Genomic DNA, 23,550 nt, shown 5'->3' on the forward strand with positions numbered 1-23,550 from the left:
TACTACCGGGTGTGCTATCTCACTTACCACCGGTTCAATCAGTCCTAACGCTAGCAATTCATTGATCTGTGCATCCACTTTCCCCTTTAAGTTTTCTGGTATCTTATACGTTTTTGGTTTCATCGTATCCTCCTCAGCTTTCAGCTTTATCGCATGTTTCCCAACTTTAGCTATCCTTATCTTCCCCGAAAACAACGTTTTGCGTCTATGTAAAAGATCTTTCAATTGATTTTGTTGCATTTTGGGTAAGTAATCCAAATTTAATCCTTTCAATGCTTCATAGCTTTCCACATCTGTAGGAAGAGTTGGTGTTTCGTATATTTCACCAAATTCATCATCAATATCATAGACAACTCCAACTGTTTGAATTCTCGCTTTGTATTCTCTCATTTTGTTAACATGCAATAATCTTAAATTTCCTTCAGGCATTTGCAAATAATACGAATTCGGTTTCACTCTTCTAATTACCTTTACTGGACCTATCCATCTGGCATATAATGAATTGGATGAATCATGCATTAGCACAAGTACTTGATCTCCTGGCGCAAATTCCCGGTATTTTTTCCTTCTATTGTAATATTTGGCATAATTACTTTGTTGCACATCACTTGTTAACCTTGCCTTTTCGGTTGCTATTTCTAATTTTCCTTTTAACTCTTTTAAATATTCCTCCGCTGATCCTTTCATATTCAAAGGTAAAAACATATCTCCGGCCCAAATTGACTTCAAGATAGATAACGGGCCTTTCGGTTCTCTCCCGTACATTAGCAGAAAAGGTGGTACTCCTGTAGTTGCATTTGGAACTTCTCGATAAGCCCATAGTACAAATGGTATATGTCGATGCCAATTTCTTCCTACTTCTCTAATAATGTGATGTAGCATATTTTTGAAAGTTTGGTTCCATCTTTCAATCAATCCGTTCCCTTCCGGATGGTATGGCGTTGAAAATCGCGGACAAGCTCCTAAAACCTTCAAAAACTCTTGCGTTAAACTTGCCGTAAAATTTGTCGCATTATCCACCACGATTACTTCTGGAATTCCTGTCCTACAGAATATTTCGAGCAGTGCTTCACATGTATTCCTTGCCGTTAACGATTTGAGCGGGACTGCTTCAGGCCATCTTGAATGTTGGTCCATCAAACAAAGGATATATTTATGTCCTTGTGCTGATACTGGATCTAGAGGACCAATTAGATCTACGTTCACCACTTGGAATGGAAGTTCAGGACGTGACACAGGTGTTATCGGAATTTTGTCTACTGAACGAACAACTCTTCTACCTTGGCACCCATGACATGAGCTACAATAAGCTTTAATTTCCTTGACCATCCCTGGCCAATAAAAGGAAAATTTAATTCTTTGAATTGTTTTACGAGCTCCTAGATGTGCTCCGAATACTGACTCGTGGGCAATTTCTAGTATTTTACCTTTTCTAATTTCGGGAATTACTAATTGTTGTATTCTATTCCCGTCCAACAGCTCTTCATGGCATAGTATATTATTTTGTATCACATACCCTCCTTTATTTTGCTTCCCCAATTTCCATGCTTCTTGGAGAGTATCGCAACTTTGTTGTTGTATCTTGAATCGTTCGGTTTCATTTCCATTCTTTTTATCACCGCATTCACCTACTGTTGGCTCCTGCTGCTCTTCTCCGTCACTTGCACTCATATATAACTGCTCCTTTCGGGAATCTGATCTTAGCTTCATAGCAGCAGTAAAACTGGGATTGTATACTCTTTTTTGTTCTAATAATGCCTCATAAGTTTCAGCATCCAACAAAATGTCAGCATTTAACCCATTGACGGCTGCTATCATCGTTTTAATTATAGGCGTAATATATCCTTCCGTTACCAAAGCGATTTCCACTTCTTTTAATTCAGCTTTTAGACTTTCGCCAAACGCAGGTTGTAGTATTATATGTCCTTTGTAATCCACTTCCTTACCCACTATATCGTTTTTAAATACACTTATTTGTGCACCAGAATCTACTACAGCTTCGTATTCATTTCCATTATATGAAATTCTAACTTTCTTAAGGGCAGCTATTTTTGGTTGAACGCCTTTACATTTTTTGTTTCCTATCATGACTTCACCGTTAAATCTTGCAGTGACTACTTTGCTTTCGATATTTCCATTTCTGAGTACCTTAACTTCGGATACTTGCCCTTCCGATACTTGAACCTCGGCCACTTTGCCTTCAATGTTTCTTCTCCTCTCTTTATTATCTCGACAAAATCGTGCCAAGTGTCCTACTCGTCCACAATTAAAACATGTGACTGGATTTTGGGAAGAACTCCGCTTATCAATTCTGCCATGGTTGTTATGCTCATGTTTATATCCTTCTCCAAATGTATGATATCTTCTACTAACCATGTTTGGTTTTTCCCGGTATAAGTTCCTATATGGTTGAGAAGCAATGAATTTAGTAGTTTGGTTATATTTCCTTGCATTCTCGTACTCATCTAACTTCTCAGCAAGTGTGTCAACTGAGCAAATTCTACTCCACTCATCAATAAAATGATTTTGTATGTCTCCAGGTACTCGTTCTTTTATCTGTTCGACAATGACAAGTTGTTTCAGGCTGTCGAAATCATTAATTTTTAGTCCCGAAACCCATTCGTTAAAATAGTTCGCCAATTCAAATCCAAAATCTCGCCAAGTGCTCTCAGCCGCTTTACAATGTCTCTTAAACTTTATTTTAAATGCTTCTGGGCTCAATTTAAACCTTTTCAATAACATACATTTTACATGTTTATAATCATTTGCTTTTTCTTCAGGCTCCCTTGCAATTAAATTCGCCATTTCTAGAGGCAATAATCCAACAAGATGCGTTACCCAATCTTCTTCTTTTATATGGACTCTTCGTGCTTGTCTTTCAAACAATATTAGATAAAAACTTATATCACCTTCTTTTGGATCAAAAGTACGCATTAATTTTTGCAATCCACCAGGTACATGTTCTCTTGTTTCTTCATTTCGAGAGCTGCTCGTCTCTCCTATAGTACCAGTATGTACCAATGAAGCTTCTATCTTCAACCTCTCCAATTCATATTCCTTTTCTTGCCGCTTTAATTCATCTTCCCTTTCCTGTTCTCGCCGCTTTAATTCACCTTCCCTTTCCTGTTCTCGCCTCTTTAATTCATCTTCCCTTTCCTGTTCTCGCCGCTTTAATTCGTCTTCCCTTTCCTGTTGCTTAATTTCATATTCTTGTCGCCTAATTTCATCTTCTTTTTGTTGGCGCTTTATTTCTTCTCTTCCACTAACTATTCTTTTTAATAATTCCTTCACAAACTCCTCTTCGTACTCCGTACTTGCCAATATAATCTTCTTTAATTCGGTAACTCTCATGTCTTCCGTTGCCGTTTCTCCTAACTCTTCCGCCAAACACTTCAAATCTACTTTTAAAGCTCTTCCTAAAAATGCCATTTTTCACCTACTACTTTCTAAACTGCACCTTCTTACAAAAAAAAATGCCACTTCCTAAACCAATTTCAAGACAATCTAAATAACTCACTATCTTCCATCAAACAACTTGAAATTCATAGAACAAACAACTACCAATCTTTTATTTCGAAATCCATTGGGGTTTCCCCGCGCATTTGTCAGTCGTAACCTTTTACAAAAGAAATAACGCAAAAATTCTACAAAAACTAATTCACCATTTTATTATTCTTTCTTCATCCATTGTTCAAAAAAACCAAAACAAAAAAAAATAATCATATCTATAATATCAAGCTTTTAGCTCGCAACATCAGAAAATGCGTGTTATTACATCACGTGACCCTGACAGTTATGAAACTATAGAATATGTAATAATGTGTAATTTTTCTATTTTAGTTCTATTACGACCTTTTAAAAAACGCTAATAAACACGATTTAGTCAATAGATACAAACGATTATGTCGGCGCTATAACAAAAAAATACGCTTTATATTTTATTTGATGCAGAAGAATCAAATGAAGACCCGCTTAATTGAAATGTCGCACCCATATCTAACTTGTTGAATGTAATGCGATACCGAAAACAAAACAAAATCATAAGCACACAGCTGTTTGGCGATTTGCGAGAACGCTCCTTTAACGCCAATAGAAATTTTCGCCAACCCTTCGCAATCTACGGTATGTTTTGTCAATTCGCTCCCCGTGTAGTAAATGGTGACTGATGCACGTTAAATCTGTCGAGTCGCAAACTCCTCCATGTTCCCATAACAAATCAATACCTCTGGGGGTAGATCGATCGTTCTCTGATTCAGGTCAAAATTACGATCTGTGGATGTATGAATGGGTCCGCCCTATAAACGGGTGTGACGTATGGTGTGGCAGAAGTCGAATTCCTGGCCATAGATGGCGCCACTGAAAAACAAGAAACGCATACTCTTGTCTGAAATTTGATCGGTTTCACTAAGCAGGCTTGCTAGTGTGGCAAGTGACATTAGAAATAACAACAACGAGTAAACAAAGATTGAAATGAATATACGCTCAAATTTACTAATATATCGTTATTACTTATGTTATAAATAATTTAAAGTCACTTCATAGTTAAGCAACATGTACATTTGGTTTTAAGTAATGACCAGGGGGCCCCGGACAGTTATGTTCCTAAGGCCCCCGCATTTTAAAATTTGTGGAATTGTTTAGTATGACGGATATTTTCGAAAAACTGCATTCGCACGGGGGTCTGTTTAGAAGAAATTTGAGTCCGTTAATGGACCCTTCACAAAATATCTTTTCATTAAAACGGACCCTTCACAAAACATTTTAACTTAAATTATTTTGCGGAGGGCCCGTTTTTATCTTTTAATCGGACCCTTCACAAATTTGTTTATCTTCGTTATTGTTTTGTTAATCGAATAAATTTTTCTATCGAAAATTCTATAGTTTCAACTGTTTTTATTTAATAGAAGCCGAGAAAAATTAAAATTGTTTTAAAATTTTTTTTTCTGCGATAGAGAAATATTTAAATGGGGCGACTTATATTAGAATGTGGTTAATTTACGAGGAACTTTACTCACACATGCGTAGCGTATAGTTTCATATTTTTTTTCGTTAAAAGCAGATTGTTAATCTTTTTATTTTTTTTAATTATAAAAGTTTCTTTTCTAGTAGTCTAAAAATTTATCCATAATTTAGTAAAGTAAAGTAATTCGTATAGTAAAGTAATTCGTATAGTAAAGTAATTCGTATAAAACATTTTATTGAATAACAAGCATTTTATTCAATGAATGTCGAGTTTTATTAAAGCATGCTTCTGATAGAATATGAGATTATACATCAGATTGTGCTTAGATTTAATGCGAAATATTTTATTTTTAGTTTGTTTTATCAATAATTGACACAATATACATACGTATGTATAGATTTGGAATAATATATTTATCCATTTCTTCAATGTATATTTTATAATTATTAATACGAATACGTAGTCAACATTTTTAAGCATCTCAAAAATTTCTCAACTTCTTAATCTTAAAATAAAATTTTTAATCGCCTGTCCGTGCGTGTTTCGCAGAACTATTTCACCAACTATTTAATTAAATTTTAACATTTAAAAGATTTTATTTTTTACGCTACCACTTTCATTATTTTTTTCTTAATATACTAATCAATTTTTTTTAGTACTTTAACTTAGGTTTTCCTTTAAAGTAAAGTTCTGTTTAAAATTATTTTTAAGATTTTATTGATAGAAAACTTAGAATTATTGCTTGCTAGCTAAAAATAAAATCTTGTTAAGAAATTAAAAACATTCTGCTGTTTAAAATTATTTGATGCAAAACAGCTGACTATTTGCTAAGCCTAACATTTTTATTCGAAAAATTAAGATAAATTATTTTTTTTTTCTTCTTTTTTTTTTAAATGTTTCTTGTGATTTCAACATAGATTATCTAAACTAGTGTTGATGTTTTATAAGTCACTACAAAGAGTATAAAGATACCGAACATAAAAAGCAGTGCAACAATACATAGCCAAAATTTTTATGAGTCTACGTAGCTAAACTTTTTAAGAAGCTGTGGAATACGTAGCTAAAATTTTCAAGAGTCTTAAAATATCTAATTATCATATATGGCGTCCTAGCAGCTTAAATATGAAATAAAATTTTTAATTGCCTGGCCGCGTGTCATTCACAGAACTATCAACTCCTTATATCTTTTACTCTTTCTTAACAAAATACCACGTCGATTTTTTTTTTCGCGATAATATACTAAACTATTTTGTTTAATTTTTATTGGTATTTAGAGGTTTTCTTTAAATTAACACTCGTTGTAAGCGATTGGAAAGTTTTTATTTAAATTTTTTTTTTAATTTTAATCTCAGGGAATGTTTTGTCCGAGCAGATTTCAATTCTGGAAATAACGAAATTATTAAGTAGGTTCCTTAAAGCAATATCATTCTTATCCTCTTATTACGACGTATATGAAAGATTGGTGTTCACAGTTTCTGTAAAAAGTATGTTAACCGTCCTGCCGCCTATTTTATTTATTTTTTGTTATCAAAATAAGTTAGAAAATTGCGTTTTTAAAATAATAAAAAAAAAAAAGATCAGGTGATGATTCTTAAATTCTCTTCAATCAGCATCCCGTTGTTTCGATACATTCTGAAATTTATTTTCGCATCATGTTCTTCAATTACGATAAGTTACATTCATCATCAAATTACGGTACTATAATTTCTTTTTCTTATGTATATATATCTGATACAATTCTCTCTTTTTAAACCGAATTCGTAAGGTTAAGATACTGAAATGGGGGCACAAAAACTTAAAAGATATAGTACTGAATTTCTTTAACTCAAAATATCTGGTCTAGAGTTGATTGTGCTCCGGAAAAAATCCGGATTTTTCGCTAACAGTGATCCGGAAGTTTCCGGAGATCGAGGATCCAAAGGTTTCAAGAAATCATTGACCACAGAAGTTTCCGGAAATCAAATTTTCAAAGGTGGAACTTAAAAACACAGTTTATTTGTTTGTAAGGGAGAGCCAGAGAGATACTTTATAAGCTTATATTCATTTTTTATCAGTAAATAGTTATTATAATCATAAACTCAAGAAAGAAAGACATATTTGTAAATTTTAATTACTTCTCCAGGTCATCATAGGTAGGTGTAAATGGTATAGGTATGTGTAAAATTTTAAAAATATTTTAAGTAAGCTAAGAAATATTGAGAAAAAGGAAAAAAAAAACCTGGTTAAATTTCTTTTCTAATTTTTCAATTTAAACTGTTTTTTTTTTCTTTCTTTTTTTTTCTTCTTTTTTTTATAACTCAAGAAATTTTCCGAAATTTTGACTTGGGCTCACAATCACCCTTGCTGGTCTCACAATTTTAATTTTAAAGTTAAAGATAACTTTTATAGTTACAATATTGATGCTACGGTTCTCATACGCTTTTAAAGATTACGTGAAGCTTGTTAAAATATTAGAATGCATATGGTTACTGTTACAAGCATAAAATCCTTATCAAAATGATGATCAAAACCAAAATGTAAAAAATTTAATTGATGATAAAAACTTCGCTAGCTTCAAAAAATATGAAGAGGGAAATGAAAGTCGACATGTTTCAAGCATTCAAATATAAACGCCCATTCTCAAGACTCGTCAGGTGTGAATGACTAGTGACGTTAACTATTGGACACTCAAAACATGTCTATTTTTATTAACATCAATTATTTTATAAATCAAAGAAGCTTTTATCTTTTCGATTCAGTTTCTTGGAATTATTCATTTATTAACACAGTATATTAAATTACTTCACTCGGTATTAAAATAAGTTTGCTGTAAGATATAGGCATAGGTTCTTAGATTGAAAAAAATAATAATTAGTCACTAATTTTTAAAAGAAATCAATGCAGTACAATTTTTTTTTACTGCAAGCTTCAATAACATTTTAAAACCAAAAAATGAGAAAATTCCGTTTACAATTGAAATTTTCAAAAGTCGAATGTGAAAATGGAATGTCCCCTAGCACCAGGAATCGAAATTAAAATGTTACAAGGACGGCTATTTCAAACAAGTTATCGTTTCCGTCTTACTCGAAGTTGTTTGAAAGGGTATTTTTTATTTATCGATTCCAAAGTTTATTCTACATATACACTCTATAACAAAAAAAATCGACGCACCAAGAAGCAATCATCCGATTGCTTCTTGGTGCCAGATTACAGTGGTGCATGACTCGATTAGGCTGGAATGATGCCGACTGGGGACGTATAGTCTTTAGCGGCGAATCCTGCTTCCAACTGTGTCCTGACGATCATCGAAGACGTGTTTAGAGACGCACCGGACAGAGGGGGGGGGGATCCTGCCTTCACTATTGCACGCCACACCGGCCCTCAACAAGGAATTATGGTCTGGGGTGCCATTTCCTTTGACAGCCGGACCCCTTTGGTCGTCATTAGAGGTACACTTACTGCACAGCGGCACGTCGACGACATCCTAAGACCTGTTTTGCTACCGTTCCTTTTGCTGCGCCCTGGGCTGGTTTTTCAGCAGGACAATGCCAGACCACATACGGCACGTGTTGTCTATGAACTGTCCTTGGCCTGCCAGATCACCAGATCGCTCTCCCATCGAGCATGCCTGGGATATGATGGGAAGGCGATTGCATCTGGCACGGAATGTTGATGACCTCGTTCGACAATTGGATCGAATTTGGCAGGAAATACCGCAAGAGACCACAAGAGATTTATCGGTCTATGGCACGCCGTGTGGCAGCTTGTATCCAGGCTAGAGGCGGGTCAACACCTTATTGAACTTGTTACTGTAATTCTGCAATAAATTATTCAATTGTTTTGAAATTTTAATCGTTTACTATTCTGTACGTTGCCTTCCTATCCACCAATTTCCGTTTCAATTGGACAACTCCTTCTTGGTGCGTCGAATTTTTTTGTTTTAGAGTGTATTTTAGGGTATACTTTAGGCGTATTTCGATCGAGTTTATTTTTACACCTTTATTTGCTTAAATTTATTAAATAATTTGCTTAAAATAAATTATTCAAGCTATATGATTTAATGCATTTATAATATGTTCGCATATCCTTAACCTTATTGTCACCACTATCATTAAATAATGGAATAAACTCACATAAGTAATAATAGTTCAAAAATTTTTTCTCGTTTTAACTTTCAAGGAATAATATGTTTCGCCCAAACAGATTTCGTTTCTGGAATAACGAAATTTATTGCTTAGTTTACTTGGAGTGAAGTCATTCTTATGACAAAATATAGGAAAAATTGTTTTTCGCAGTTTCTGTGAAAGGTATGTTAACCTTCTCGCCACGTATTTTTTATTTTTTATCAATATAAGTTTGAAAATTGCTCATTGTTTATAGCGTTTCTTTAAAAATCAGATGAGAAATCTAAAATTGGTATGCTTTCGAAATTTCAATTTTTACTATTCACTGTTTAAAAATATAAGCAGGGATGAGATTATTCCGCTTTTTAGCGGATTTCCGCTTTTTCCACATTTATCTCTTAAATTTCAGCCTTTTTATCAAAAATTCAGATTTTCTAAAAATTTAATTTTTTTTATAAGTATTCCGCTTTTTTAGAAAATTCACCGATTTTCAAAGAGAAACAGAACATTTAAACTACATAGCTACCAATCCTTTCTCATTTTTACATATTTTACCTATTTTCTCCCCTTTTACACGCAGCAGATAAGATTTTCTGAATTTTTTACCCGCCCTCCAGATAGATCCTATTTTCATAGTTCAAACGACGCTGCTTCTGACAAGCCTTTTAGAGGTCCCAAGCCTGGAATCTGCTAATATCTTGATTCTTATTCACACGATTTAATATCAAACATAGCTTTTCATATTTTCGTGTTGCGATTCTTATTCACGCGTTTTGAATATTGTACTTTGCGATTCTTATTTACGAGATTTAAAAATCCGATATTGTGATTCGTATTTACGTCTTTTTAAAAATCTATGTAGCGATTCGTATTCACGCAAGTTTAAAATTCAATGTGCTGATTTGCTCATGCGGTTTATAATATCAAACATTGATTTTCGTATTTATACGTGATTTTAAAATAAGGCATTGGGATTCGCATTCACGCATTCTAAAAGTTATGCATCATAATTCTTATTTATGCAATCTAAAAATTACGCATCATGATTCGTATTTACCCTATCTAAAAATTATGAATCGTGATTTGTATTTACGCGTTTAAAAAATTCTATATCCCAGTTTGTATTTTTTCATTTTCAAAATCGTATATCTAGTTTCATATTCATGTGATTTCAAAATCCATAATTGTTATTCATATTCACGCAATTTTAAGATCAACTATCGCGATTCTTGTAAGAAGTAAATTTTTTTTTTTAATTAGTTACTATAAAGGTGACTGTTTTTCTAACGACGATTATTAGTATATGTAAGTGTTACAACATCAGAGAAACTGGAAGGGAATATATTCAAAACTTACATTCTGTGCTTGCAAAGAAAAAAAAGGATTTGTCACAAGATGTTTGAAGATGGACTAACGACTAAATATAGCAAACATTAAAGATATAGCAAACAAAAGCAATCACTTAAAAAGGGATTTAATTAAAAAAATTTTTTGGGGGGAAAAAGAGTTAATTAACTCATCATCAAAATTTTATTTATAATTGCTGTTATTTATGCTATAAAATGCAAAATTCTTATCAAATAAAAAACAATTATCTAAACAGTTGCTGATTGTCATGTAATTTTTCAAACTAAAATAGCAATTTTTGTATGTTAAGGAATTACTATATATTTCTACTTTACTGTTATTGATATGTTTCAGAGGGCTGTAGTTAGATTAGACTATAATATGAACATAATGATTCGGTCCATTGTTAAAGTTTTTTTTTCCAATATAATTTAAAAAGTAATATTACTGATATATTTGCTATAAATCACATAACAGTATTTATTAAAAGAAATGAAATATTAATGTATATTCTTAGTAGTTTTAATTTGCTAAGCCAGGTAGTTTCTCAAGCAGTAATTGTCTCTTATGTGAACTGACGAAAAATATAATTTCCAGCTTTATTTCTTCAATTTGTAATTTTTTTTTCACTAAATGTTAAGTATCAATGTAATCGTTTTTATAATAATAGATTAGTACACAATTGTATGTCAACACATTATTTATTACCTTAAACTGTCTGGAATTTATTATTAAAGGGTTGCGCTTGGGTAAAATTTACTATCGTGGAAATTCAGCTTTTTTGCGTTTTGGCTAATCTTATCCCTGTTATATGCAAATTCCACTTTCTAAATCTTATTTTATTCAGACCTCTCCCAAAAGGAATTCAATTGGTAATTTTTTTTTCACTAAATGTTAAGTATCAATATAATCGTTTTTATAATAATAGATTAGTACACAATTGTATGTCAACACATTATTTATTACCTTAAACTGTCTGGAATTTATTATTAAAGGGTTGCGCTTGGGTAAAATTTACTATCGTGGAAATTCAGCTTTTTTGCGTTTTGGCTAATCTCATCCCTGATATAAGGCATTTTCCTAATAACAAATTACGATATAATTTGCTAGGAAAATCAAATTGGGAATCGTGCTAAAGTTGGAAAATAATTTTAACAAAAGTGCATTTTTTCAATATCTTTTTGTAAAAGATCAACTTTCTTAAAATTAACTGTGTATTATATAAGTTTAAACGTCAAAATGAAATTACAGTTCAAATTTGTTCATTTTCAAAAACAAAGCAAACAGTTGTGATTTTATGAGTTGCACAAATATGTACTTTTCACAAACTTAAAAAAAATAAGAAAATATAAAGTAAATAAATAAATAATTTGTTTGTTCAATCTTAGAGAAAAGGGTTTAGTATTTACAACGATCAGTCAGACGTTTTGCTCTGAGTAATTTTAACATTAGGAAATGTTTTTAAAAGCTTATCAGCTAATTGGCTAGTTCTGAGACTCTTAAAAAAATAGCAATTACTTACGAGTGTTAATTTAAAAAAAAGCTCCTCTAATTATCAATAAAAATTGAAACAAAATAGTTTAGTACATTATCGGAAAAAAATCTACGTCATAACATAATGGTATAATGGAAAGTAAAAGGTATAATGAAATAATTAGTTGAATGGTTCAGTGAATCACACGCGGCCAGGTAATTAAAAATTTAATTTCACAATTAAGAAAGTAGTATGACAATTAAGATATTTTAAGACGCTTAAAAATTTCTGCTACGTTTTTGACAGCTTTATACTCCTTATAAAAAACATCAACACTATTTTAGATAATCCATGTTGAAGTCAATCCATGAAGAAGACAATCAATAAAGCTGACTATTTACTAAGCATACTATTATTTTTGAAAAATGAGATAAATTATTGATTGTCTTTTTTTTTTATTGTTTCTTATTTATTTGAGTAATGAAAAGTAAATGCGTATGTGTGCACGGCGAAAAAATACAGCAGTTTGCTTTGTTTTTATATGAACAAAAAACTATGGACATACAATTTTATTTTGACTTTTAAAGTTATTCTTGCCCACTAACTTTAAGAAAGTTACCTTTTTCTTTTAAAAAGTTGAAAATATTTGCTTAAGAAAGTTGATATTGTTTCTCATCTTCAGTACAATTCAAAAAAATATTGCGATGTCAAAAAAATGCTTGATATGCTTAGTTTCGTTAAACAACTGCTAAAATAAAAAATTGTAAAAAGATTCCAAAACCGTTCTATTTTTAGAATCTTCTCAAAAATTGTTCTTTTTCTAACGTTAGGATTTTTTTTCTACTTAAATAACCTATAATAATAGTTATAATAATAATAATAGTAACACACGTTTTGAAGAAATTATGAGTACAAATTTTGATATAATATTTTGTAATAAGGAAACATGAATATTAATGTTTCATTGAACCGAAGTAGTTAATGTTTTTCGAAACAGTCGGCCTTGAAACTATTTAACTTTGATTCTTTTGACTAGAGGTCATTTCAAGCATTGTCATTCGATTATAGAATTTCAAATATAAAATGCAAAGAATGCTTAAGTTGGCTCTAACTAATAATTAAACAAAGGACAAAATTGTCGGCAAAAGAAGTTCTCATGAGAGGAATATCAAACTGTAACAGTTGCTACTCTTGTTTAAAATTATGGGTATTGTAAACCTCAATTTTCCTTTCTTTTAATTTTTTAAATTATATTTTTAACAAACTAACGAAATGAGTGTAAATAATATCCTTTTTTTTTTCTGCTAACTAAGTTTACTTAATATCATTCGCAAATTTTATTAAGTGCAAATTCTTGAACTCCCGTGTAGGGTAGTAGGTTATTTTGTGCATGATCAGTAGTTTCAAGAGTAAACTCTTATATTAGTAGGTAGCCAACTTGTTTAAAAATTCTAATTCGGAAAATTACTTGTCATTTTACAAATGTTGCAAAGAATGTACATTTTTGAAATGGTTATTTATATAATTTTCACATTGACCTTCAGTTTTCCCTTGATGAAACAGAAACCATGACCCTAGTCAGCAGCCGAAAACTAAATCATTATGACTAATCTTTTAACTTTTTTCTAAACATTCTCTAACCTTGCTATTTAAACTCTATCCGCTGCACAGTGGGCCAGCATCCAAGGTTTCGTGGCCAAAATTTGTATTTCGATGAAATTTGTTTCAAATTTTGGGTTTTTTTATTTAGGGATTTTATGTGTGCAGGTAAATTGAATTCATAGTTGAAATTTTGAAATACACTAAAAATGCAAAAAAAAAAAAAAAAAAAAAAAAAAAAAAAAAATGGTGGCTGAAATAAGGCGAGCAAAAATAAAAAAAATGAGTACGTTTAAATAATTAAATATAGCAGTGAAAATATAATAATTTTCTTCATTTTATATTAAAAATGAAAAGCAAATTATCTTTCCGAAGTTATATTACAAAATAACTCGAATTAATTACAAAATAACGCGAAAACATGAAGGAAAAAAAAACATAATTTTTGTTTTTCGTCATATTTAGTCCATCTTTGCAATACGGGCAAAATGGGGCAGGTTTTTTCGAAAGAAGAAACATCAAAGAAGACGACAAAAAAAAGTTAAGCTAATGACCTCGTGGAACATTTTGGAACTGTGTTTCGAAGGTCATTCAAACATAATAAAATGTCAAATGATGAGATATAAACTATAAGATTGTCAAGAGTATTAACTAATCCAACACATTGAAAAATTTTAGTATAATTTCAGACTAATTACTCTGATAAAAATGTAACAGTAAGGTGACATTTCTATATATATTTCTGAAATAAAAATTTAAAAGTTACACTTAAAAAAATTTTTTTTAAATATATTTTTCATTACAGTGTACTCTCGTCGGTCCAAAAAGTAAATTATAATGTTTGAAATGATTATGAATACTTAATTTGGGCTATATTAAAACTGCCTACACATATTTTAGTTGAAAATTTAATTTTTGAATTTTGGCCAAAGATCATGGTCTTCTGGCCCACAGTGCGCTGCAATATGTTTTTGGTTGAGTCAAAATATTGACATTTTTTGTATTTTTTACAATTGACACACATCAACATAGTTAAAGAAATCAACATTTTTGAAGATTTGAAATCATTTTTTCGAAGAGCGCATCTCTAACAATACTTCGGCGAATCATAAAAAAAAAAAAGTGCAATTTGTGAGTTAGTACTCTACATACCTCCCCGCAATTTAAAATTCGATGATAAAACTAATGAGTTTTTTGTAAAAAGAAATTGTTACAAACCAACTGAATAAAAGAATGATAGGAAAAGATACATAAGAGTTTGCTACACTACGCTGAATAAATTATTTATATTAAATAATCAAAATATAAATTTACAAAACATTTATTTGTTTATTATAATTTTTAAATTTAAGAATGAGGAATAATAAATGATTTAAAAAAATTTAATTTTAAGTCAGGATTCCAAATATGCAAAAAAAGAATTTGTTTATTGAGAGAAAGTACGTTTTTGTGTGTGATTTCGTAACTTAATAGTTAGCACTAATTAATTACCATATTTGAGGTCACCCCCAGGAACCATTAAGATCGTGAAAATCCGATCATTAGAAACGAAAGGTGATATCTTTTTTTCTTTCTTACTGTACATACATTGTATGTACATATACATGCATATATTGTACATTTTTACTATATATGATGTATGTCCAATGACTGCATGAACATAAGTACAATATATTTATGTCTAAAAAATATATATGCAATGCAATAAGTTAAGTAACATACGTGTAAGTTAAGGGTAAAAACCACTGATAACATCTCCAGAAAGTTAAATGACTAAATCAAACAATATTTAAATTTAGTTGTCAGTTTAAATTGTTCCAAATAATTTCAAAATTGTTTGAATAAAAAATAATTTTCAGGCCTTTTCATAATGTTTGACACAACAAATTTATTTTTTTATAACATAATGCATCATAGTTCATAAACATGTTTTAGATTATGCAAAAAAAAAAAAAAAAAAAAAAAAATTTAAATGTGGAAATAATATTTAGGAATTTAAAGTAAGATTTTGTTTGCTTTCCAAAACAATAGTTCTAGAACAAATTTTAAAACGAACTTTAATAACTTTAATGTTATAAAGTTTTTTAATACAAGCACAATGTACATATATTGTAAATTTATATATTTAAATGTACGCGTGTATTTATGTTTGCATACAGGTATACGTTGCATGTACATAAAATTTTTTGTAACATTGCATGTGCTTATGTATTAAAAAGTATATAGATATATACGTACATATGTACATACGTTGCGTGTGCAAACTAAATATCTATGTACATGTAAACGTACATGCATACATATATGCATTTTTTTAGGCAACTATGTACATATAATGTACCTATAAGCAACATTCTTATACATTATACTTAATTACGTACACTGTATGTACATATATTTAAATGTACGCATGCATTTATGTATGCGTACATGTATACGTATGTACATTGTCTGTATTTATAACTTTTTGTATATCCTACGAGCTCATATGTGTTAAAGTATATAGATATCTATGTATGTGCATATGTACATACGTTGCGTGTACAAACCATATATCTATGTACGTGTAAACGTACATTGTATATACATCGTACATTCATACAATGTATGTACCTACCTACATAAATGCATGTATGCGTATATAAATTATTTTCTAACTTTCATACATATATTGTCTGTGTATTATGTATATTACAATATAATTATGTATTTTTTTAATATATTGCACTATGTAAAATATTTTGTGAAGGGTCTTCTAAACAGACCCCTGCTTGTAGAATTGGTTTGTAATATTTTATTACCAAGAGTAATGTGTTAAATGTTTTTTTTTCTTCAGCACATCAAAGACAAGTTCTGGAACTTTGTATTTTACAAGTTTATCTTCATCTTTGGAGTGATGAATGTTCAGTTCATGGACGAAGTTGTGCTGTGGTGCAGCTGGTTCTCCATTCTCGGATTCTTGCATCTACTTGCTCAACTCTGCAAAGATAGGTGCGAATATGTAAGTGTCTTTCATCTTATATGGGATGGGGATTTTGACAGTTTCTTCTGGCAGAGCCTGACTACCCCAAATCGAGTAGAAAGTTTATTTTACGTTTCCTTCTTTAATGAACTTTCTTTTAATAAAATATCAGTACAATGTAAAATCCGTCAGTTTTATGTTAATCTATCCTCTATTGTATGAACACAAAACATCTATATTTCGTAAATACATGACTTTCTAGGGCGTAATTCAACTAAATTTTCTCAATTACAATGGATACATTTGACCAATCAAAAGCTTGTATTTTTACATATCGCAAAATGCGATATACAAAGGGCTTAATTGAGCCATCGTCATTGCGAAAATTTTGCTGAATTCCGTCCTAATGTCAGCAAGGATATGAATTTTTTGCAGCTAGATGGCAAACTGCATGATGGACGGAACAATATTTCGTCTGACCATTGGAGGGACTATATTAGGTTCTATTCAATTTTCTTGTTACGTTATCTACAATGAGGTGAAAAATTTAAATACCTCCATAAAGTTCGGTTCTTCATTGCTGAAGTAGTGAAGCCCAAAGAAGTTTTTGCCCCGGGTCACAATACGGATCCTGTCTACTGGTTTATTTTTTATTCAGATTAAATTAATTAAAAAAAAAATCTTTTATGAATAAAATGCCTATTAATACTCGAAATTATGAGTAAACATAATGCATAACATTTCAAGCATGTTTAATGTCAATCATAAGGAGAAAATATTGCATTTTTGCTAGTTAGATGACTATAAAAATCCCTAAAATTTTATTGGATGTTTTTCTGTTTTTATTGGATGTTTTTAAAAAGTGCTTAATTTTTCCTTTTAAAAAAAGGAGATTTTTCCTTTACCATGATGATTTTCGCTACGAATTATGCAGAAACACACTGTCCACATTGATCTATTCAACGTTTTTACAATTAATTCAACCTCAATCTATTCCGACGTATCATCAGTCCGTAGCGTATGAAAACGCCATTCGATTTACATGATTCAAAAATTTTGACAGTTGTCAAAAACATGAGGACATTTTTTTGACATGAGGGTAAAACTGTCAATTGTCAAAACTTTCCAATCCTACCAAATTGTGATTTTTTTTTTTAAAGTGCTAAAAAATATTATTTGGCTACGCACCCTGAGTAAGTGATTCCGTTGCTGCTGTCTTCCTTAGAAGATCACAAATAAAGAGCTATTCATTTTTCTTGTCATTTTTAAATGTTTTCATTACAATTTTTTAAAAATTCTTTTGTTTCATTTAACATTGAAGTCAAAATGTTTTGGTGCGGGATAAAATTCAATGAATGATTTACTTTCAGCCCTACAAAATTTTATTCACGTACAATACTGCATAATCAATTTGTTTTTTTTTTGGAATGAAAAATCTTTAGCATTTCGTAAAAATGAAGACTTCTGTTGGCAAATCTGGGCTCCTCTGGTTATGCAGCTTTGCAATTGTGCATCAGAAGGCAAGCAATTTTGATGCATATCTACATAGATATTATTTCTGCTGGTTTTCATCAGTGTGTGAGTTTTTTTTTTTGGTGCTTCACTACTGGCAACAGCTTTGTTGATTAAAAAACAAAAAGCACCAGGATGATAGAGAAAAACTCTTCGTCCGTATTCTCCTTCAATGATACAATGGATCGAACCCATGAAATCTTGGACATGGGCCCCAGTGCCCTACCAATCAGGCTATCCCAATGTTTTATTGAAATTTTCCAGAGCTGCGATGGCTCAGAGGATAGAGCGTTCGCCTTTCAATGCCGCGAACCGGGTTCGTATCCCAGTCGACACGAATTCCGCATCCGGCTCGCACCGACCACAGTGCTGACGTGAAATATCCTCAGTTGTAGACGGGTTGGAGTCCCCTTGCCGTGAGGCTAACCGTGGAAGGTTCTCGTGGTCTTCCTCTCCATTTAACGCAAATGCGGGTTAGCTCCATCTAAAATGTCCTCCACGAAGGCAAATGTCTCCCAATACTCGATCCAGGAGTTCCCTTGTCTTCTGGATTGGGTTCAAAATGACAAGGCTACGGAGTTGAACATGAGTAGTCGTAAACCCCATTGGCTGTTCAACGACGACGGTTATAAAATGTTGTATAGATCATGAGAAAAACGTTCAAAAAACAGCGTTTTGAGGAAAACAAGTTTAAAGTTTTGACTTATGGTAGGGGAAAAGGTTTAATTTCATATATATAAGGGTCGATAAATGAAATGCAAACAATAAGTTTCTATATACAGCCAACAGAATGGATGAGACACAAAAAGAATGTCGCCCCACCTAATCCGGCCTAACGGGCCTTTCTACCTGCTTAGCTCTCTATTTTCCTGTATAACTTCCAAACGAAGTTAGATACCGAGAATTCGTTTTAGACAGACGTTAGGAAGGGTACAAAGATTCGAAAAAGGAATAAAAAAAATTTCGAATTTTTGAAATATTCAGGGTGGAGTCCCCCCTTAATCGTACTTGCGAAATTTTAGCTGAATTCCACCCTAATGTGAGCAAGGATATGAATTTTTCGCAGCTAGATGACAAAAGTTAACAATCAGTTATCCCATTATCGACCGTTTTATACTTCTTTAATTCAGTTAATTTAGAGAAAACAATAACTTAGTTAAAATAACATTGCTTTTTACATTTTCTTAATTATAAACTTAAATAGCATTTTTGTCAAATTTTCGCTCTTCAGATGTGCTATATATATCCTTTTAATGAAGGACATAGAGTTGTCAGAAAATCAATAAAATGGTCAGAATGATATTCGACTGACCATTGAAGAGGAAGAGGGCTTGATACCTATTTTAGGTTCTAGTCACGCACTAGATTCCTTATTTTCAACCGGGGGGCCAAAAACTTATCCTGAATGTCATTGGTGATCGACAGACATGGCCACCCCTGCGCATATTCTGACTCGTTTGGGGTTCGGTAAAGATGAGGTCCTGCGAAACTGTCTTTTTATGGACTTTTTGGAGGTGTTCGGATTCATGGGAGAGACGATTCCGAGATAAGCAACAACAGGTTCTAGTCAATTTTCTAGTTATGAGGTGAAAGATTTAAATACCTCCATAAAGTTTGGTTTCTCATTGCTGAAGTACTGAAGCAGAGGAGGCCCCCCCCAAAAAAAAAAAAATGTTTGCCCTACAGACCCCTGCTATTATAACCAGTATAGTGTTAGCTCAATACAGCTTATATAAGTGATAGTGTTTTTATATAGTGTGTATGATATGTACAGTAAAAACACTGGGAATTTTTTCCCCAGATTTGAACTAGCAACCCTGATTTTTGAAGTGAATATTTTTGTAAAAACTATCAAAACGAAGATGATTGAGTAATGGCAGCCAACAGGGATCCCTTTAGATAAATAAAAACATTTTTCCTCTATGATCAGTACAAGTTGTAATGGATCCATTTCCATGTACTTGTTATTTAACCTGAGTCTTAAGGTACACAACTTTTCTGAGGCATGCAATTTGTTGACGATTTCGACTCATTATAACGGAGTTAAGTAGATATTCATTTTAATTTTTTCTTTGTTTCGAATTCTAGAAAAACAAATGTTACGGAAAGAAATATTTACATAATCAGGGGTCTGTCCAGACATTTTGTGAAAGATCCCGTTTTTGTAAAATTATGAAAAAATGACTCGTAATTTGTGAATATAAAATAAACGTTAAGTCACATTCTTTCAACCAGGGTCCGGCTTTTGTGAATGTGTGCAAATAGGGTCCTGTTATTGCAAAAAACTTTTTCAATGAGTTTTTAAATTGTAAAGACGTACAAGATTATGCTCAACACTGTAAAATTATAATTAAAAATAATTAAATTTTAAAAAGTAAACAGCAATTGCTGCTACTAAATTAGAGATGCAACATACAAATACATTTGGTATTTAGCCTATACTGCTCAGTACAGAATATTATCGGGCGAATATAGGAAGAAGCGTCAGCCGAAGACAAAACTTAGTTTATATTTGTCCTTCTTTCCCCCCTTCCTAGGAAGGGTTTATTCGATTAACAAAACAATAATGAAGATAAACAAATTTGTGAAGGGTCCGATTAAAAGATGAATTATTTTGCGAAAGGTCCGTTTTTAAGTTAAAATATTTTGTGAAGGGTCCGTTAACGGACCCAAATTTCTTCTGAACAGACCCCTGATAATTTAAGGGACCTTTAAATAAATCCGCCACTGATTAATATTTAATAGTTAATCTTTTCTTGGAGTTCAAGAAATTGAATATTTAACTACGTAACATAATGTGTAAATGATATAAAATTTATTTTTGTAGGTTTAACTTGTAAATAAAATACGTTCTAATTTCTTTTGTCGTGTTTGGAACTGCTTAAGCGAAAATGTCTGCTTATTTTTTTTTTTTTTTTTTACTCCTATGATGATTTCTTAAAAATTGGGTAAATAAATAAAATAATTATAAATTTAATTCGTTAAAAAAAGTTTTGCTGGAAGAAAATTATGCTAAGGTGCTATGAAACATTTTTATAGTCTGCTGCAGCACTTGTCTTTCAGACTTCTTGACACCCCCCCCCCCATATCCCTAAAAAAATCTTAGGAAGAAAAAAAACATGTAGAAATTTGTTTATGAATCTACAGCAAGGTGTCTTAACATTTTTTTCGAAATCTGTAACAGATAAAAATACACCGAAGAGCCATTACATTATGACCACCCTGCTAATAACATGTAGGACCACCTTTAGCCCTCAAAACTGCTAGCACCCGCCGTGGCATTGATTCCACAAGGTGCTGATAGGTTGTCTGAGGTATCTGGTGCCAAGCGCTCACCAACTGGTCCTGCAATTCCCTCACATTGCGAGGGGGTAGCGTGGTAGCACGAATTTGGTTTTCCAAGTAGGATCACAAATGCTCTATTGGATTAAGGTCAGGTGAATTTGGGGGCCAAGACATGACTTGAAAGTCACTGGAATGTCCCTCGAACCAATCCATGACGATTCGACCCTTATGACATGGTGCATTATCCTGTTGGTAAACGCCATCCCCCGCTGAAAAAACTGTTGCCATGAATGGGTGAACCTGGTCTGCAACTGCGTTCAAGTAGCTTACAGACGTCAAGGATTGTTCTATGAGGTTTATGGGTCCTAATGTGCCCCAGTTGAAAATATTGTTCCTGGGCGAGAAACCATGAAAACCGGGGCGAGCCCATTGTTATAGATGGAGGGTGGTCATAATGTAATGGCTCTTCGGTGTATAACTCAATTGGGTTTCTTAAAAGAAAAAAAAAACCTCCAGTTTCTTTTTTTTCTTAAAGTTTGAGACAGTACTGGGCAAACAAAGTAAGAGTTTGTCCGTCTTTTTAAATAAAATCTTTAAAAAAAAAAAAAAAGAAGAAATGTCTGCAAAGTTGCGAAGAATCAGTATTTTTTAATTTCATTAAAAAAAAGTGTTTAAAAATCATAGTCTAGTTCTGTCTATTGCTATAAGCAAATGATGTTATAAGCTAGGGATGCACAATCTTTTTGAATGAAGGGCCGCATGCACTGCAGATTGACCAATGATCGGCCGTATGCCAAAGTATTTAGACAGACATGTTGACAGCAATTGTTATATAAACATCATTGTTTTAGGCTAGGGGTGCACAACTTTTTTTAGTGAAGGGCCACACTCATATTTAGTCATGTTAGCGGCAAGCATGATAATTTGTATCTAAACATTAGTGTTCTAAGCAAGAAAATTTTTTTTTAGTAAACTTAACATATTTGTAGAAAACTAAATACTTTTGATTATTTGAAATAAATTGAAACCATAACAACTGATATATTTTTTAAATAACTTCCATTTTTCACAATAATTAATTTATCAATTATATAACATAAATATTTGGAGGGAGGGGATATAAGTTCTAACCAAAAAGATTTGGTATGAAAGTGCAAAAAAGAACGCATTTTATAGAGTTATATAAATTTGAATTAAATATTTAATAAAAGAAAATTTATAATGTTTAAACAAAAAACAAATCAAATTAATTTTTTTATTGTGTTCTGAAGTTCCCGCGGGCCGCACATGAACAGTCTATGGGCCACATGTGACCCTCAGGCCATAGGTTGCGCACCCCTATTCTAGGCATTAAATACTTTTTATCAATTTACCTGCTAATATGCTTGCATAAAATTACATACTTTTAAATGTTTAAGATTAGAAATTTCAAAACTAATTACATAAAAGAAAAGAGAAACAGAAAATAAGAATTAATTTATCTAGAAAAAAAAATCAGATAAATTGTAATAATTAAAAACAAGTGATAAAAAAAATAATTTTATCAATTACATAATACATTAAACATAAATTTTATTATTAAAGAATTTGTACACAGAATTAAAATTAAAGAAAAGAAATATTATTGTTATAAAAAAATGTAAGTTAAATACTTTGATTTAAAGGTTAAAAATTATTAAAATTAAAACAAAACCCTTTCAGCTCAAAATAAGACTCAACATTTAAGTAGGGAATATACTTCAACTTTAAAATATTTTTTGTTTTAAATGAATTATGAGAGGGGAAAGAAAACAATTTTGAAGGAACTATTTTTCTTAATAATAAAAAACAATTGAGATGCTTGTTTACAACTCTTTATGACCAATACTTTTTTAACATGACACTATTTGCAAATAATTCACGTATATATTAACAGTTAATTAAAATTTACATTACTTAACAATACTTATCTTGATTAAATTTTTTTACAGATAAAATTTATTGATATACAAATCATTTTCCAGCATGTAATCATAAATGATATAAAATGGTTCATGCTGGTCGAAAAATGGTTTAAAAAATTTCTTAGTTGTTATTCTGCTATTTGCAAAATTTTCATATATTGTAATAATTTGTATTGTAATATTTGATCATGTGATAGCTTTTTCGGGCCATTAAATGTAAATTTAATGATTTTGTTTTAAGACTGCTCCACAATCTTGATCATGCCAAATTCATTCTGGAAAATAGTCTTACAATAGAACAGGGGTGGCCAAGCTCCTTGATAGTCGAGCCATTTTTCACGAGCCGCAATTAAATACGTATT

General features: G+C 31.5%; 1 protein-coding gene across 3 annotated transcripts in view; it reads left to right on the top strand.

Moving 5' to 3' along the window:
* The window catches only part of LOC107449771 (E3 ubiquitin-protein ligase AMFR), a 193,653-nt gene that overhangs the window by 48,519 nt on the left and 121,584 nt on the right, over positions 1-23,550 (top strand). For all 3 annotated transcript variants that reach the window (XR_015428977.1, XR_015428976.1, XM_043041501.3), the window contains exon 3: positions 16,323-16,487. Coding sequence is in view for 1 of the 3 variants with exons in the window: in XM_043041501.3 (XP_042897435.1) it covers positions 16,323-16,487 (165 nt within the window). In the remaining 2 variants the exon portion in view is untranslated. The remainder of the gene's footprint in view (positions 1-16,322; positions 16,488-23,550) is intronic.

Source organism: Parasteatoda tepidariorum, chromosome 9, assembly GCF_982258835.1.
Source record: "Parasteatoda tepidariorum strain Cologne lab strain chromosome 9, Ptep-v5.0, whole genome shotgun sequence".
Lineage (NCBI taxonomy): Eukaryota > Metazoa > Arthropoda > Arachnida > Araneae > Theridiidae > Parasteatoda > Parasteatoda tepidariorum.